Here is a 19,226-nt window from a genome sequence, read left to right as displayed (position 1 = left end):
GTGGTACCCAAGCGGGAGATGTTTTGGCCACGCGAGATACGCTTGAGACATATGTTGCAAATAGCAGCGGTGCGATCTGATGCACTCGTCTCAAAAAAGGCCCACACCAAAGAACTTTTTGAATAACGCGCAGAGACTGCAGCGCCCTGCACATGTGGAGCTTTGGGGTGTGATGCAGTCAATGTGCTGCCCTTAGGCTGGCCCCTGGAGGGCATCCTGCCTCGTTGGTGATGTGCCGCCGCCTCCTCCTCCTCCTCCTCCTCCTCCTCCTCCTCTCTCCTATCAGGCACCCACGTTGAGTCAGTGACCTCATCATCCCCTCCCTCCTCATCACTGGAGCAAACCTGGCAGTATGCTGCAGCAGGGGGAGCATGACTGCCAGATTGCTGTCCTTCTTGGGCACCCCCTCTGTCCGTGCTCATGTTACTGCCTTCATCGAGCTCAGTATCGTCATCAGAGCCTTCCAAACGCTGGGCATCCTCCTGGAGCATGTACCCAACACTGTGGTCAAACAGTTCGAGGGAATCCTCATGAGGACATGGTGGAGCTAGGGAAGGAGTCACTGATGACATTGAGCTGAGGGAAGAGGCCGCTGCTTTGCCAGACAAAGCACCCTGGGCATGGGTGAGAGAGGATGAGGAGGATGAGGACGGCTTGGTCATCCACTCGACCAAGTCTTCCGCATGTTGCGGCTCAACACGGCCAGCTGCCGAAAAAAAGGCCAAGCGTGTCCCATGGCCACGTGCTGATGAGGATGCACCGTCTCCACGACCAGCACTAGACACAGAGCCTGCTTGCCCTCTCTTATTGGCTTGTGACTGTCTGCCTCTCCTTCTTGGCCTTCCAGACATACTAATGGCCTGTAGCTGCACTAAGCTGGGATAGAACACCTGTAATTTTCTTCAAGTAGCTTTATATACTGTAACCAGACAAGCCTGCCTGTCAGTAGGAAGATAACAGGAACGGATCTAGCTGAACACTGTGAGCAGGACGCACTGTACTAAATGTAAATAGTCTAGCTGCCTGACCGTGGTACTAATAGGATCAAATAGAACACCTGTAATTTTCTTCAGGTAGCTTTATATACTGTAACCAGACAAGCCTGCCTGTCAGTAGGAAGATAACAGGAACGGATCTAGCTGTACACTGTGAGCAGGACGCACTGTACTAAATGTAAATAGTCTAGCTGCCTGACCGTGGTACTAATAGGATCAAATAGAACACCTGTAATTTTCTTCAGGTAGCTTTATATACTGTAACCAGACAAGCCTGCCTGTCAGTAGGAAGATAACAGGAACGGATCTAGCTGAACACTGTGAGCAGGACGCACTGTACTAAATGTAAATAGTCTAGCTGCCTGACCGTGGTACTAATAGGATCAAATAGAACACCTGTAATTTTCTTCAGGTAGCTTTATATACTGTAACCAGACAAGCCTGCCTGTCAGTAGGAAGATAACAGGAACGGATCTAGCTGAACACTGTGAGCAGGATGCACTGCACTAAATGTAAATAGCAGGAACGGATCTAGCTGAACACTGTGAGCAGGACGCACTGCACTAAATGTAAATAGCAGGAACGGATCTAGCTGAACACTGTGAGCAGGACGCACTGCACTAAATGTAAATAGCAGGAACGGATCTAGCTGAACACTGTGAGCAGGACGCACTGCACTAAATGTAAATAACAGGAACGGATCTAGCTGAACACTGAGCAGGACGCACTGCACTAAATGTAAATAGCAGGAACGGATCTAGCTGAACACTGTGAGCAGGACGCACTGCACTAAATGTAAATAGCAGGAACGGATCTAGCTGAACACTGTGAGCAGGACGCACTGCACTAAATGTAAATTGCAGGAACGGATCTAGCTGAACACTGTGAGCAGGACGCACTGCACTAAATGTAAATAGTCTAGAAGATAACAGGAACGGATCTAGCTGAACACTGTGAGCAGGACGCACTGCACTAAATGTAAATAGCAGGAACGGATCTAGCTGAACACTGTGAGCAGGACGCACTGCACTAAATGTAAATAGCAGGAACGGATCTAGCTGAACACTGTGAGCAGGACGCACTGCACTAAATGTAAATAGCAGGAACGGATCTAGCTGAACACTGTGAGCAGGATGCACTGCACTAAATGTAAATAACAGGAACGGATCTAGCTGAACACTGTGAGCAGGACGCACTGCACTAAATGTAAATAGCAGGAACAGATCTAGCTGAACACTGTGAGCAGGACGCACTGCACTAAATGTAAATAGCAGGAACGGATCTAGCTGAACACTGTGAGCAGGACGCACTGCACTAAATGTAAATTGCAGGAACGGATCTAGCTGAACACTGTGAGCAGGACGCACTGCACTAAATGTAAATAGTCTAGAAGATAACAGGAACGGATCTAGCTGAACACTGTGAGCAGGACGCACTGCACTAAATGTAAATAGCAGGAACGGATCTAGCTGAACACTGTGAGCAGGACGCACTGCATTAAATGTAAATAGTCTAGATAGAAGATAACAGGAACGGATCTAGCTAAACTGAATACAGTGTATATATATATATGCAACACCTGGGATGCATATATATACACAATACACTGTAAGTGCAGCTAACTGACTGACTGTTCTGCCTAATCTATCTAACTCAAATCAAATGACACTGTCTCTCTCTCTCTCTATCTCTCAGCACACCGGAACACACACTACACAGGGCCGCCGTGCAGGCGGCCTTATATAGTGTGGGGTGTGTACTAAATCCCCTGAGCCATAATTGGCCAAAGCCACCCTGGCGTTGGCCAATTACAGCTCTCTCTACTGACGGCGCTGTGATTGGCCAAGCATGCGGGTCATAGTGCATGCTTGGCCAATCATCAGCCAGCAATGCACTGCGATGCCGCAGTGAATTATGGGCCGTGACGCGCCACACGAATTTAGCGCGAACGGCCCATAACGTTCGCAATTCGGCGAACGATCGAACAGCCGATGTTCGAGTCGAACATGGGTTCGACTCGAACACGAAGCTCATCCCTACCCCCTAAATTCCATACAAGGCCCTTCAGGTCTGGTATGGATATTAAGGGGAACCCCAGCCAAATTTTTTTTTTAAAAATGACGTGGGGTTCCCCCTAAATTCCATACCAGACCCTTCAGGTCTGGTATGGATTTTAAGGGGAACCCCGCGCCAAAAAAAAAAAAAAACGGCGTGGGGTCCCCCCAAAAATCCATACCAGACCCTTATCCGAGCATGCAACCTGGCAGGCCGCAGGAAAAGAGGGGGGGACGAGAGTGCGGCCCCCCTCCTGAACCATACCAGGCCACATGCCCTCAACATTGGGAGGGTGCTTTGGGGTAGCCCCCCAAAATACCTTGTCCCCATGTTGATGAGGACAAGGGCCTCATCCCCACAAACCTGGCCAGTGGTTGTGGGGGTCTGCGGGTGGGGGGCTTATCGGAATCCGGAAGCCCCCTTTAACAAGGGGACCCCCAGATCCCACCCCCCCGTGTGAAATGGTAAGGGGGTACTTACCCCTCCCATTTCACTAAAAAACTGTCAAAAATGTTAAAAATAACAAGAGACAGTTTCTGACAATTCCTTTATTTAAATGCTTCTTCTTTCTTCTATCTTCCTTCATCTTCTGGTTCTTCTGGTTCTTCCCCTGGCATTCTCGTCCAGCATCTCCTCCGCGGCATCTTCTATCTTCTTCTCCTCGGGCCGCTCCGCATCCATGGCATGGGGCGAGGCTCCCGCTCTTCCCTTCATCTTCTTCTTCTTCTCTTCTTCCTTCTCTTCTTCTCTTCTTCATTTTCTTCTCCGGGCCGCTCCGCACCCATGCTTGCATGGAGGGAGGCTCCCGCTGTGTGACGGCGTCTCCTCATCTGACGGTTCTTAAATAACGGGGCGGGGCCACCCGGTGACCCTGCCCCCTCTGACGCACAGGACATGATGGGACTTCCCTGTGGCATTCCCCGTGACGTCATAGGGAAGTCCCGTCAAGTCACCGTGCGTCAGAGGGGGGCGGGTCACCTGGTGGCCCCGCCCCCCGTTATTTAAGAACCGTCAGACGAAGAGACGCCGTCACACAGCGGGAGCCTCCCTCCATGCCAGCATGGGTGCGGAGCGGCCCGGAGAAGAAACTGAAGAAGAGAAGAAGAGGAGAAGGAACAAGAGAAGAAGATGAAGAAGAAGATGAAGAGAAGAGCGGGAGCCTCCCCCCATGCCATGGGTGCGGAGTGGCCCGAGGAGAAGAAGATAGAAGACGCAGCAGAGGAGATGCTGGACGAGAACGCCGGAGGAAGAACCAGAAGAGCCAGAAGAACCAGAAGACGAAGATAGAAGAAAGAAGAAGCATTTAAATAAAGGCATTGTCAAAAACTGTCTCTTGTCATTTTTAACATTTTTGACAGTTTTTTAGTGAAATGGTAGGGGTAAGTACCCCCTTTCCATTTCACACAAGGGGGGGCCAGGATCTGGGGGTCCCCTTGTTAAAGGGGGCTTCCAGATTCCGATCAGCCCCCCGCCCGCAGACCCCCACAACCACCGGCCAGGGTTGTGGGGATGAGGCCCTTGTCCTCATCAACATGGGGACAAGGTGTTTTGGGGGGCTACCTCCAAATGTTGAGGGCATGTGGCCTGGTACGGTTCAGGAGGGGGGGGCCGCACTCTCGTCCTCCCCTCTTTTCCTGCGGCCTGCCAGGTTGCGTGCTTGGATAAGGGTCTGGTATGGATTTTTGGGGGACCCCACGCCGTTTTTGTTTTTTTTTTGGTGCGGGGTTCCCCTTAAAATCCATACCAGACCTGAAGGGTCTGGTATGGAATTTAGGGGGAACCCCACGTCATTTTTTTTTTTAATTTTGGCCGGGGTTCCCCTTAATACCCATACCAGACCTGAAGGGCCTTGTATGGAATTTAGGGGGACTTCCACGTCATTTTTTTTTTTTTAATTTTGGTTCGGGGTTGCCCTGTGGGGAATTCCCATGCCGTTTTTATCAATTAACTTCTATGTGTATTGTCGGCAATGCAATAGCCGCGGGTAGTTTTAAATGGCTTTTTTTCCTTCGAAATGTCATTTTGCTGTCAGACTGTTCTAAACACGGGAAACATGCGCCCCTTTACAGGCATACTATAGACACCCCCCAGCTACGAAATTTAAAGGGATATTACACTTTTATTGTTTGACTTTTAGCATTATTAAAATCACTGCTCCTGAAAAAACGGCCGTTTTTAAAACTTTTTTTGCATTGATCCATGTCCCCTGGGGCAGGACCCAGGTCCCCAAACACTTTTTATGACAATAACTTGCATATTAGCCTTTAAAATTAGCACTTTTGATTATTCATGTTTGTGTCCCATAGACTTTAACGGTGTTCGCGTGTTCGAACAAACTTTTTTCCTGTTCGCATGTTCTGGTGCGAACCGAACAGGGGGTCTTCGGCTCATCCCTAATTGGGACATCTGTTGCTGTATCACTGGGACTGATGAGAGGAAACTGTTGCCATTACCTGTTGCTGCTAGCAGAGACAGAGCACATAGGGACTGGACTTTTAACTGGCAGCAATACTTACTGCATGCAGACTTTACTGGGACTATACTCATGTGCACCACCATGGGCCCCAACACTAGCCGGCTGAAGAACTAGGGCTAAACACTGTTTACTCAGATAGCTGCTTCACAAAAATGTTGCCTATTGTCCCTTAGTAAGAAATACCACTTTAAGAAGTCTTAAATGTCAGCACTGCCATTCATATAGAGTGCACCCTAAAATGGATATAGCCTACTGTTTACAGAGGCGATATCACTGTTTTCTAATGCCATTATTTATTGCAGATATTGTGGATTACCAGGTTTACACTAATTTAGCTTTACAGAACTTCATTTTCTATGCTGCTATAGACTAGTGAACATATTGTCAAGTGAACTGTGATTGCCCTAATCCTTTACTTAGTCATTTATGTGCATACTGCTATTTACAGCAACCCATAACAATATATTGGATTCATTCCCCGCTAACCAGCCTGATGTTTGTTTTTTATACTGTTTTTTATACTGAACCTTAGTTGTATGCAAGATATCTATATTTGTGCTCCCAGTGGCAGTACAGTATTAAGAACAGAGAACCAAGCGGCTCCTGCAGGGGTAGTGCTACACTGATTTGTGGGATTCCCTATACAAAGGGCATATTGTTGGGATTTCATATATGCATTATATATGGGGTCAGATATTTCTTTTATTTGTGTGTTACACATTTTCTTTAACCTCATTTAGCCTAAAGTGACTGACACATATTTTAAATATAGTGGTCCTTTTATTATGGTAAAGCTCCAAAGATCAAAATGCACTTGTACTAAAGCACAAGCAAAACACACGCACACACAACCTCTCAATGACATTTTAAATAAAATAATTTAATTAACTGCCTAAAGCTGATTTAAGACTGGTTGTTGTGGGTCACAGGAATGTACTATGTTGTAACAGCCATGTTGGTTATTCCACCTTTTTTGAAACAACCTGGACTATGCAGTTCTGACACAAATGTGGAGAAACTATAACTTTTAGTGACTACCAGGTCAAGGACAAGGGGTGGGCAGAAGGGACGGCTGCCCTAGGCACTGTGGTATCATGTGGGGCAAGGGGGGCCACCACAAGGAGGTAGGGGGGAGGGGGTTTGTGTTGGGAGGGGGAATAAGAATTATTTTAGTAATGGAAATTTGGGGAGGTGTGATAGGAGTGGTGATTTGAGGATATTTGTGTTGGGAGGGTGGATGGGGGAAGAAGTGCTAAGAGGGGTAATTTTGGGAGGTTTGTACTAGAAAGGGTAATATGGTGGGGGGATATTTTTGGGGGTGGTATTTGTGCTAACAGAGATGATTGGGGGTATTTGTGCTAAGAGTAGAAATTTGGGGGGGGGGGGTTGTGATAGGTTGGGTGATTGGGGAGAATTTGTGCCAGGAAGGGGATTTGGATTGGGGGTTAGGATTTGTGTTCAGAGAGAAAATATGAGGGGTAGAGGAATTGTTCTAGCAGGGGGGAGATTATATTTGGGGGGTGGATTTGTGCTGGTGGCATATGGGGAAAGAGATGATTTGAGCTGGGGGGGGTTGGATGGGGCAAAGCTTTTTGCTGGGAAGGGGATTTCAGCAGGGGGCAGATTTGTATTGGGAGGAGGTGAAATTTCTGCTTAAGGGGTAAGGATGCAGATTAGTGCTCAATTTGTATTTATTTTTCTTTGGGGGGGGTTGCTGACAGATAATGCTCATACAACTTGGGGAGGGGGGGGACGCAATTTGGCATGTTAGCCCTGGGCTCTGGATGACCCTGTCCCAGCACTGCTGACTACATCTTGAAAAATAAGCAACAAAAATTAGGAGATAGCATTAACATAAAATAATGAAATCCTAAGTTTAAAATATCATAATGCTATTAGTTTTGACTTAAATATGAGTTAAATATTTTACCTGCAGTTCTACGACTGGAAGCTAAAAAAAGAAAGACAAAAGAAAGATAATTAAAATTATGAATACAAATTTTAACTCCTATTTGCATTAGCCTTATTTATAGGTAACTGATTTCATTACGGTTGTAATACTATTTTATTAATATGGTTTTTATCATTTAAATAACTATAAACCGTTTTTATTTTTATTTTTTTTACATTTTAATGGGAGTAATAATATTATGGGTTCATTTATCCTTTTTACTGAAGATTCACACAATGTTCACCCAATTTCAAAAATGTTCTAATTAGATCTAATATGTAAAATGTGTGACCTTGGGTGAAAGTTGTGTGAAGCTTGGATGAAAAAAAATAGATCTTTGTGTCTGCCAGTAATTTCAATTTTTTTTCCTGTGTTCCTAAAAGTAATGTTGGACTAAATTCAAAGAAAACCCGTGCTTTGTTCATTCAGTGTAGACATGTGCACTGCCAAAAAATTTGTTTGTTTTCATTTAATTCGCTTTTATTTTTTAATTTTTTTTCGTTTTTCAGGTCATTCGTTATGATTACATATAATATAAATAACGAATGCCGTATCTAAACAAATGGAACGGAACACATTGATAATAAATAATAATAATAAAACGTTTTTATTATTATTAATGTTATTTATTATTATTAATTCATTACGTCCCATTCATTTAGATATGGCATTCATTATTTCAGATAATTTGTAACTTCGGATAAATTTGTATTCGCTAAGTTAACTAACAGCCAAATTTGAAAGGAAATTCCAATACCTAGAATTTAATAGTTAGTAATTGACCTCTTTCTTTAAAATCTCCCTCTCCTCCGGCACCTTTCCTTCCCCGCTCAAACATGCACTGGTTATCCCCATACTCAAAAAACCCTCACTAGACCCCACCTGTTTGAATAACTTAAGACCTATCTCCCTTCTCCCGTTTGCCTCCAATCTAATTGAACGCCTTGTTCATGACCAAATGAGTCGCTACCTCACGGACAACAACCCCCTACAGTCTAGCTTCCACCTACAACATTCTACTGAAACTGCCCTACTAAAACTCATCAATGACCTAATAACTGCCAAAACCAATGGCCACTACTCCATACTCATACTTTTAGACCTCTCTGCTGCCTTTGACACAGTTGACCACCTACTGCTCCTCATCAAATTACACTCCCTTGGCTTCCGTGATTCTGCATTATTCTGGTTCTCCTCCTACCTATCTCAGCGCACTTTCAGTGTCACTTACAACTCCATCTCCTCCGCTCCCCTTCCTCTTTCTGTTGGGGTACCCCAAGGCTTCGTCCTTGGGCCTCTCCTTTTCTCACTCTATACCTCTTCCCTGGGCCAGTTGATAACCTCCCATGGCTTCCAATACCACCTCTATGCCGACGACACACAGATCTATCTCTCCACTCCTCAACTCACCCCCACTATCTCCTCGTGGATCTCAAACTTGCTGAAAGACGTATCGGTATGGATGTCACACCACTTCCTCAAACTTAATCTTTCTAAAACTGAGCTTGTTATATTTCCTCCTTCACGGTCTCCCTCCTGTGACTTCACCATTAATATCAACAACACAACCATTGGTCCCTCCACACATGCCAGGGTGCTGGGTGTAATCCTTCACTCTGACCTCTCCTTCAGCCCCCATATCCTGTCACTGGCTAAATCCTGCCGCCTTAACCTCCGCAACATCTCCAGAATTCGACCCTTCCTGACTAATGACACCACAAAGCAACTTATTCACTCCTTGATTATTTCCCGCCTCGACTACTGCAACTCTCTCCTTAATGGCCTACCCTTAAGCAGGCTATCCCCCCTTCAGTCTATTATGAATGCTGCTGCTAGACTAATACACCTCACCAATCGATCCGTGACTGCTGCTCCTCACTGCCAATCCCTTCACTGGCTTCCCCTACCCCACCGTGTAAAATTCAAAATGCTAACCATAACATACAAGGCCATTCACAACATCGCCCCCATCTACATCACCAACCTCATCTGCAGATATCGCCCAAATTGCCCCCTTCGCTCCTCCCAGGACCTCCTGCTCTCTAGCTCCCTTGTTACCACCTCCCATGCTTGCCTTCAGGACTTCTCGAGAGCCTCTCCCATCCTCTGGAATTCCCTGCCCCAGTATGTCCAATCAGCCCCTACCCTGTCCACCTTTAGGAGATCCCTGAAAACTCATTTATTCAGGGAAGCCTATCCCACACTCACATAACTGTCCCTGAGCCACCCCCATCAAATCATTCTTTGCAGCTATTACCTTTTGTACCACCACTCCCTCCCTTTAGAATGTAAGCTCTACAAGCAGGGCCCTCCTGTACCTTTTGTATTGAACTGTACTGTAATTGTGTTGTCCCCCTTATACATTGTAAAGCGCTGCGTAAACTGTTGGCGCTATATAAATCTCGTATAATAATAATAATAATAATAATAATAATAATAATAATAATAATTGTTAAGTTATTATTAGTTAGTTATTATTTCAGATTTTCAAATTTTCGAATATTAGAATTTACGAATATTCGGAAAAGTTTGTTAAACAGGTTTTCCTTAATTTGGATATTTGCGAATTAACAAATTTGTTGAAATTCGTTAAAAAACTAATTTGGAACAAAACGAATTGTATGTGTCTAATTTAGTGTGAAAGCAACAGGTTTGTTTTTTTACCCCCTCCCCAGCACATACTTCACTTCCTTGTTTAGCGATGGAAGCTGAAGGAAATACCTACTATATATGAGCATTAGGGATGAGCTTCGTGTTTGAGTCCAACCCATGTTCGACTCGAACATCATGTGTTCGGTCGTTCACCGAATTACGAACGATATGGGCCGTTCGCAATAAATTGGAGTGGAGCGTCACAGCCCATAATTCACTGCGGCATCGCAGTGCATTGCTGGCTGATGATTGGCCAAGCATGCACCATGACCCACATGCTTGGACAATCACAGCGCCATCTCAACAGAGAGCCGTAATTGGCCAAAGCCAAGGAGGCTTTGGCCAATTATGGCTCAGGGGGTTTAGTACACGTCCCACACTATATAAGGCCGCCTGAATGGCGGCCCTTTGTAGTGTGTTCTGCATTCAGACAGAGATAGAGAGAGAGACAGACAGACAGTGCCATTTGATTTAAGTTAGATAGAGTAGGCAGGTCGAGTCAGTTAGCTGCAGTTACAGTGTATTGTGTATATATATATGCATCCCAGGTGTTGTATATAGGCAGGCAGGTGTTTTTACAGTATTTCTAGTTACTGTACTGTGTACCCTGCACAGTCTCACCTACAGTATAGCTACCTGCAGCCAGGTGCTTCTGTAAGCTCTTTGAAGTATTTCCAGCTACTGTACTGTGTACCCTGCACAGTCTCACCTACAGTATAGCTACCTGCAGCCAGGTGCTTGTGTAAGCTCATTGAAGTATTTCCACCTACTGTACTGTGTACCCTGCACAGTCTCACCTACAGTATAGCTACCTGCAGCCAGGTGCTTGTGTAGGCTCATTGAAGTATTTCCAGTTACTGTACTGTGTACCCTGCACAGTCTAAGCTACAGTATAGCTACCTGCAGCCAGGTGCTTGTGTAGGCTCATTGAAGTATTTCCAGTTACTGTACTGTGTACCCTGCACAGTCTCACCTACAGTATAGCTACCTGCAGCCAGGCGCTTCTGTAGACTCTTTGAAGTATTTCCAGCTACTGTACTGTGTACCCTGCACAGTCTCACCTACAGTATAGCTAACAGCAGCCAGGTGCTTGTGTAGGCTCTTTGAGGTATTTCCAGCTACTGTACTGTGTACCCTGCACTGTCTCACCTACAGTATAGCTACCTGAAGCCAGGTGCTTGTGTAGGCTTGTTGAAGTATTTCCAGTTACTGTACTGTGTACCCTGCACAGTCTCACCTACAGTATAGCTACCTGCAGCCAGATGCTTGTGTAGGCTCTTTGAAGTATTTCCAGTTACTGTACTGTGTACCCTGCACAGTTGCACCTACAGTATAGCTACCTGAAGACAAGTGCAGGTGTTATCATACTAATAATACTACAGGCAGGCAGTTGATTCTGCTAGCTGCAGTATAATCGGTATATATATATACATCCCAGTTTGTGCAGCTCACTGCAGGCCAATAGTATGTCTGGAAGGCCAACAAGAAGAGGCAGACAGTCACAAGCCAATAAAAGAGGGCAAGCAGGCTCTGTGTCTAGAGGCAACAGTGCTGGTCATGGACACGGTGCATCCTCATCAGCACATGGCCGTGGGACACGCTTGGCCTTTTTTTCGGCAGCTGGCCGCATTGAGCCGCAACATGCGGAAGACTTGGTCAAGTGGATGACCAAGCCTTCCTCATCCTCCTCATCCTCTCTCACCCAGGCTCAGGGTACTTTGTCTGGCAAAGCATCTGCCAACATGGCCTCTTCCCTTGGCTCAATGGCATCAGTGACTCCTTGCCTAGCCCCACCATGTCCTTCTGAGAAGTCCCTCAAACTGTTTGACCACAGTGTTGGGTACATGCTCCAGGAGGATGCCCAGCATTTTGAAGGCTCCGACGATGGTACTCAGCTAGAGGAAGGCAGTAACGTGAGCCCAGACAGAGGGGGTGCCCAAGAAGGACAGCAATCTGACAGTCATGTTCCCCCTGCTGCAGCATACTGCCAGCTTTGCTCCAGTGATGAGGAGGGAGGGGATGATGAGGTCACTGACTCCACGTGGGTGCCTGATAGGAGAGAGGAGGAGGAGGAGGAAGCACATCACCAACGAGGCAGGATGCCCTCCAGGGGCCAGCCTAAGGGCAGCACACTGACTGCATCACACTGCAGAGCTCCGCATGTGCAGGGCGCTGCTGTCGCTGCACGTTATTCCAAAAGTTCTTTGATGTGTGCATCATATCGCACCGCTGCTATTTGCAACATTTGTCTTAAGCATATCTCGCGTGGCCAAAACATCTCCCGCTTGGGCACCACATGCTTGACCAGACATATGTTGACCTGCCATGCAGTTCATTGGCAAGCGTACCTAAAAGACTCACACCAAAGAATAAAGAGGACCTCTCCTTGCTCCTCATCAGCTGGGATCTCCAACCCCACTATATCTTCAGTCCTCTCTGAGACCTGCACTGAGAGGAATGAAGGTGTAGAATTGTAGAATTGCTTGCGGGCAACCTGCTATCGGTACACCGATGTCAGATTGTACCAGGCAAATTTCCCTGCCCCAGCTGCTGCACCACAGAAAGAAGTTCGCTCCCAGCCATCCACATGCCCAGCAGTTGAATGCTAGCTTGGCAAAATTGCTAGCACTTCAACAGCTACGTTTTCAGTTGGTAGCCTCTGCCCCCTTCCGTAAGTTTGTGGAATGTGTGGTTCCTCAGTGGCAGGTTCCCAAACGCCACTTTTTCTCATGGAAGGCGATTCCGGCTCTCTACCGGCATGTGGAAGGCAATGTCTTGGCCTCGCTGGACAGGGCGGTCAGCGGTAAGGTGCATATTACTGCTGACTCATGGTCCAGCAGGCATGGACAGGGACGTTACCCAAGTTTCATGGCGCATTGGGTGACTTTGCTGGCAGCTGGGATGGATGCAGGACAAGGTGCCGTAGTGTTTGAGGTTGTTCCGCCACCACGCCTCCAAAATGCCACTACTAGTGATTCTGACACACATCTCTCCTCCACCCCCTCGTCTTCTTCTTCCTCCATGGCCTCTTCTTGTGCTTTGTCGGAACCAGCGGTGCTCCGTAGACATTCGAGGGGCTACGCAAGTACACAAGCCAAAAGATGCCATGCGGTGCTTGAGCTGGTGTGCTTGGGGGACAGGAGCCACACTGGGGCAGAGATTATGTCAGCTCTGCAGGGGCAGCTTCAGAGGTGGTTGACGCCACACCAACTTAAGGTAGGAATGGTGGCTTGCAACAATGGCACCAACCTCCTCTCTGCCCTCCGACACGGACAACTGACCCATGTGCCCTTTTGGCTCACGTCCTTAACTTGGTGGTACAGCGGTTCTTGGGCAGGTACCTGGGCTTACAGGATGTCCTGAGGCAGGCCAGGAAAATCTGTGTGCATTTCCGCCGGTCATATAATGCCAGTGCTCGGCTGGCAGATCTCCAAAAGGAATTTAACCTGCCCAAGAACCGCCTAATCTGTGACATGCCCACCAGGTGGAACTCAACGTTGGCCATTCTGCAGCAGCTGCACACGCAGCAGAGGGCCATCAATGAGTACCTGTGCAACTATGGTACCAGGACAGGGTCAGGGGAGCTTGTTTTTTTCTCCCCACGCCAGTGGGCCATGATCAGTGATGCATGCACTGTCCTGTCACCATTTGAGGAGGCCAAGAGGATGGTGAGCAGTGACAGTGCATGCATCAGTGACACTGTCCCCCTTGTCCACCTGTTGGAGCACACACTGCGTGAAATAATGGACAGGGCACTTGAGGCAGAATAGAGGCAGGAAGAGGAGGACTTCCTTAGCTTTTAAGGCCCCCTTTATCCAGTTCCTGCATGCCCGCCGATCACAAAGGAAGAGGACGAGGAGGAGGATTGTGTCAGCATGGAGGTGGAGCCTGGCACTCAGCATTAGCAGCAGTCTTTAAGGGATCATTTACAGTCCCAAGAAACCCATGGACTTGTACGTGGCTGGGAAGAGGTGGCTGCGGATAGTGTCGTCCTTATTGACCCAGAGGACTCCGGACCAAATGCCTCAGAAAAACTACGCTGCATGGCCTCCCTGATCCACATTCAGTGCTGCTGGAGGCTTTGTAACCGATCACAGGGTGCGTCTGTCCACCGACTCGGTCGATCGACTGACCTTCATAAAAATGAATCAGTCTTAGATCACCCCCAGCTACCAAGCAGCTGATGTTGATGTAACGAAAATTTTTTTTTGAAATGTCAGATCCCTTCAAGACTGCCTATGCTGATGCTGAGTGACTATTCTGTTATGCTGAGTAATTATCCTCTTCCTCCTCAATGACCATGCTGATAGCTTGTAAGAACATTTTTGGTTCTGGGCGCCGCCACCAGTGGCTAAGGCCCAATTTTTCAGCCCCTGTTTAACAGGGGCATGTAATTACAATTTTTGGTGCAATACTTTACAGCAGGGCTCGTTCCTGCGCTCCAACTAGAGTATCTGTGAGGGGTTGCAGTGATGTGGCACCAGCACCAGTGCCTAAGACCCAATTTTTTTTTTTAAGGCTCTAATCTTTCCTCATAGCTGAGCTCCTCCCTGCCTCTTATCAGTTTGGTTGCCCTTCTCTGCACTTTCTCCAGTTCCCCGATATCCTTTTTGAGAACTGGTGCCCAAAACTGAACTGCATATTCCAAATGATGATTTGTACAGGGGCAAAATGATATCTCTCTCTCTGGAGTCCATACCTCTCTTAATACAAGAAAAGATTTTGCTCGCTTTGGAAACCACAGCTTGGCATTGCATGCTATTATTAAGCTAAAAAACAAACACTATCCAAATTGTGTTGACTGTAGAGACTGTTCAATGTGCATTAGCTGCACCCTGGGAGCCTCAAGATGTCCTATATCAATATGGACTTTGCAGAAAGTCAAGTATAAGCACACCTCAAAGTTGAAGCACACCTCACAATATAATAAACATGCCTCCCGTTTGGTCTTAAGACACCCAAAATATTGGGGAATGCCATCTCTGCAAACAAACAGAAGCTTGGAAATACTATGAAGCAGTGGCGGCCAGTTGATCGGTCGGCGGCACCCTCCGTCCCGCCGGCACTTACCCCATCTAGGTTGCAGGCTCCTACGGGCAGGTTGGCGGGTTGTGGGCAGCGGGTCCTGTGTCCTCTCCTCCTCTTCTGTATCACGGTGACTTCCGCCGTGCGGCTCCTCCTCCTAAGCGTTTGAAAGGATTGGCTGTCCTGTCAACCAATTAGGTGACGGGTCTCAAGACCCACTTCTTGATTGGCAGGGAGGAAGATCAGTGTAGCAAGAGTGAATATTCATTCGTTATTGTCACTCAACTGGGTGGGATCTGCGCCCCAAGCTCACCCTTTTTTGAAGCCTATTAGAGCCTCTGGCTCTAATCATGTGCTTCAAAAAAATACACCCCCGACATTGGAATCCATGTGTCTGGCACCCTGCATGTAGATCAGGAGGCCGAATGCATGGATGGGGGTTGTGGCACCCGTGCGGCCCTAATGGATGGGCCGCCACTGCTGTTATAGCCACAGTATATGCAAGGTGATAGAATTCTTGTGAGATATCCCTGAGAGATACAAGAAGTCAGAATGTGAACCAAGCTTAAACAATAATAGTTTTGACTGCAGTTGTCTTTTAAAGAAACACACATACAACATCTACTATCCAGAGGTGTATATTAAGAGGGCGTAAAGGATTCCAACCCCCCCAGAGCATCCATGGCACAGCGCAGCAGGGAGTGCTGACAGAGTGCCGGCCTCTGTAAGCTATGCACTCCTGTACTCTGCACTCTGTTTCTTATGCACTTCTGAACTCTGTGACCCTAAGGTTGAACCCCTCAAGAAAAAAGGATATCTACGGCCCCTGCCAATGTCTTATTCAGAAAATAATTTAACCATAACACAATAAGATTTTCTGCCTCAAAAGATTAGAACAAGGGGATAAAACTAAGAGGAATCTTAAAGCAAACGTGTCATGGGAAAATTATAGGGGAGCTGGAATAAGCATGCAATTCAGTTTCTATGTTTGTTGAGTCGTGTCTTAGGACATAAATTCAAGTACAAAGCAAGAGGGCAGGCAACTAGCATTTCAGAAGGAGTCGAGCAATAGCAGCCTCAGCTTTAAAAATCAGGAGAATATATTTATAATCAATAATGTGCACATGAAAAACATTAGGGGAAAAAAAAAATAAAACCGGAAAGGATGGAGACCAATCTAAGCTACCACCGCAAAAATTAAAATGACATTAACATGTATATAATAATGAGGGTTTTTCTTGTTCTATGGTAAGGTTTTGAGTCAAAATATGAATTCTTCAGATTGGGAATTTAAACCAGACCACAAACAGTTTGATGGTAAAAAAATATTCAAAATTTATTACACATTGATAATATATAGCAACATGAACATGGGGATATATGCAACAAACACATATTGGGAGCAGAAATGGAAACCAGCTGCAAGGAAAAGCCCAGAGCTTTGTCAGATGGACAGAACATCCAAATGGTAAAGGTTTCGATTTTTATAGTTTCATTTATTTCTTACTCGTTTGTATTTATGTCTTACAAGTCTATCCTTTAGCTTTGAAGGGCTGTAAAAATTAATGAGTATGACAATTATAAGTAGCAGTGTCGGCCGGTTGTAATTTTTTTTGAGGAGGGGTTGCAAACAGTGCCATCACCATCCAACCCCCTCCCACCGGTCGGTCGGGTCTGGAGCACTTACCCCATCTATTGTCGGGCAGCACTTCTCACGGGCTTCACCGGCGGCTTCACCTGCTCTCCGCGGGTATCATGGCAGTGGTGGTGGCTTCCCCTGATCTCCACAGGCATCCCGGCGGCAGCTTCCCCTGCTCTCCGCAACTTCCGTTTCTTCCCTCCTCCTCGGCGGGTAATTGGATGCTTCTCTTTTCGGCCAATCTGGAAACGGGTCTCGAAAAGGATCAGTGTTTCAATAGCGAATATTAATTTGCTATTGTAACATACCAGGGTGGGCTCATAACGCAATGCTCTGAACTCTGAGCCCACTCTATTTTGAAGCATATTAGAGCCTTTAGCTCTAATCAGGGGCTTCAAAAAAAACACCCCGCCATTAGAATTTATGCATTCGGCATCCTGAAAAGGGCTAGATTCATGGATAGACGGGGCGGATGTGGGTAGGAAAGGCCCTGCTATGAAGCTTGTAACAGTTGGTGTCATAGTTACAGGAAGAGTTGCCTTAGGGCAGGGTATCACTTATTGTTGAGAGTTTGATTAAGTCTTTCCCAGCATAATGTGTGTCAGTGCTGCAGGAAATTGGGTCTATGTTTATGTAAATATCGACTGAAAGTCCAGAGGCACTGAGCAGGTGATGACTGCTTTCACTGTCAGTTACCTGGTGCTGCTGCTTTTATTTTTGTTGTTTCCTTCTAAATACAGGTTCACTTTAAACTGTCATCTAGCACTTTTTCTTGGAAGAATTAAAAAACAAACCTTACATACTTACCACAATGTCTTTGGGTTGAAGATCTTCATTTATAGATAGAATTCTGAACTTTACTGCAAAAGACAAATTGAATATGTTGTTTTTATAGTTCCATTCTAATCTTAGCGGTTTTTTATTAATGTATTAAAAAGTTCTATTTTGTATCTTAGATCTTTAAGATGTAGAATTTCTAATTATACATGTACAGACATATTTGCATATTATATATGCAGACTTTGCTTCCCACTTTTCAGTACTTTGTGCTTCATTACTTTTGTAAGAACACAACAGCTCAGCGGGGGAGATTACTGAACTAAATTTGCATGGTTAGTACAGCGGCTCCGACCGAAGCTGTCAGTTTTTTTCACAGTTTTTGAACAAAAAAATTAATAATGTGTACCTGGCTTTAGAAAGAGTAATTTCAGTGGATAAGCTTTCCAGCCTGCTAATTCTACAAATCTCCCAATAACAACATTTCCAAAAGTCATCAAGTATTTACAAAAGGTTCAAAGGGGTGCTTAGGAAAACATAATATTGGTATTTGAGCCTACATCACATATTTGATTTTGTAGTTTGACCACATGATATTGTATAAATATATATATATATATATATAGATATATATATATATCTATATATATATATCTATATATATATAGATATATATATATAGATATATATATATCTATATATATATACACACAATGCTGTGTGAAAAAGTATTTGCCCCCTTTCTGATTTTTTATATTTTTGCATATTTTTTGCATATTTGTCACACTTAAATGACTGAGATCATCAAACTAATTTTATTATTACACAAAGATAACCCAAGTAAATACAAAATGCAGAAAATGCAGTTTTTAAATTATGGTTTTATGTGAAAAAGTATTTGCCCCCTAAACCTAATAACTGGTTGTGCCACCCTTGGCGGCAACAAGTGCAATCAAGCGTTTGCGATAACTGCCAATGAGTCTTTCACATTGCTGTGGAGCAATTTTGACCCACTCTTCTCTGCAGAATTGCTTTAATTCAGCCACATCAGGGGGTTTTCCAGCATAAATGGGCTGTGTAAGGTCATGATACAGCATATTAATTGGATTTAAGTCTGGGCTTTGACTAGGACACTCCAAAACTTATATTTTGCTTTGTTTGAACCATTTGGAGGTGGACTTGCTGTTGTGTTTCGGATCATTGTCCTGCTGCACAACCCAAGTGCACTTAAGCTTGAGGTCACAAACTGATGGCCGGACATTCTCCTTTCGGATTTTCTGGTAGAGCTCAGAATTTATCGTTCCATCAAGTATGGTAATTTATCCAGGTCCTGAAGCTGCTCTGGCCCTGGAACTCTCCCATGGATGCCATTTTTTCCCAGTCTCTTTCTTATTGTTGAATCATGAACACTGATCTTATCTGAGGCAATTTAGGCCTGCAGTTATTTAGATGTTGTTCTGGGTTCTTTTATGACCTCCTGGATGAGTCGTCGTCATGCTCTTGGAGTAATTTTTGTAGGCCGCCAATCCTGGGAAGGTTCACTACTGTTCCAAGTTATCTCCATTTGGGGATAATGGCTCTCCCCATGGTTCACTGGAGTTCCAAAGCCTTAGAAATGTCTTTGAAACCCTTCCTAGACCGATACATGTACATTAT

At 45.6% G+C, this 19,226-nt stretch overlaps 1 protein-coding gene across 1 annotated transcript in view; it reads right to left on the bottom strand.

Moving 5' to 3' along the window:
- The window catches only part of LOC141105647 (alpha-2-macroglobulin-like), a 232,651-nt gene that overhangs the window by 198,486 nt on the left and 14,939 nt on the right, over positions 1-19,226 (bottom strand). Inside the window, exons 4-5 of the mRNA XM_073595623.1 lie at positions 17,601-17,653; positions 7,457-7,477 (exon numbers count right to left, since the gene is read on the bottom strand). Of these exons, the coding sequence (XP_073451724.1) occupies positions 7,457-7,477; positions 17,601-17,653 (74 nt within the window). The remainder of the gene's footprint in view (positions 1-7,456; positions 7,478-17,600; positions 17,654-19,226) is intronic.

The sequence above is a fragment of the Aquarana catesbeiana genome, linkage group LG08 (genome assembly GCF_042186555.1).
Source record: "Aquarana catesbeiana isolate 2022-GZ linkage group LG08, ASM4218655v1, whole genome shotgun sequence".
Taxonomy (NCBI): domain Eukaryota; kingdom Metazoa; phylum Chordata; class Amphibia; order Anura; family Ranidae; genus Aquarana; species Aquarana catesbeiana.
Note: the sequence above shows the minus strand (reverse complement) of the source record. Positions and strands in the feature narration are given on the sequence as shown.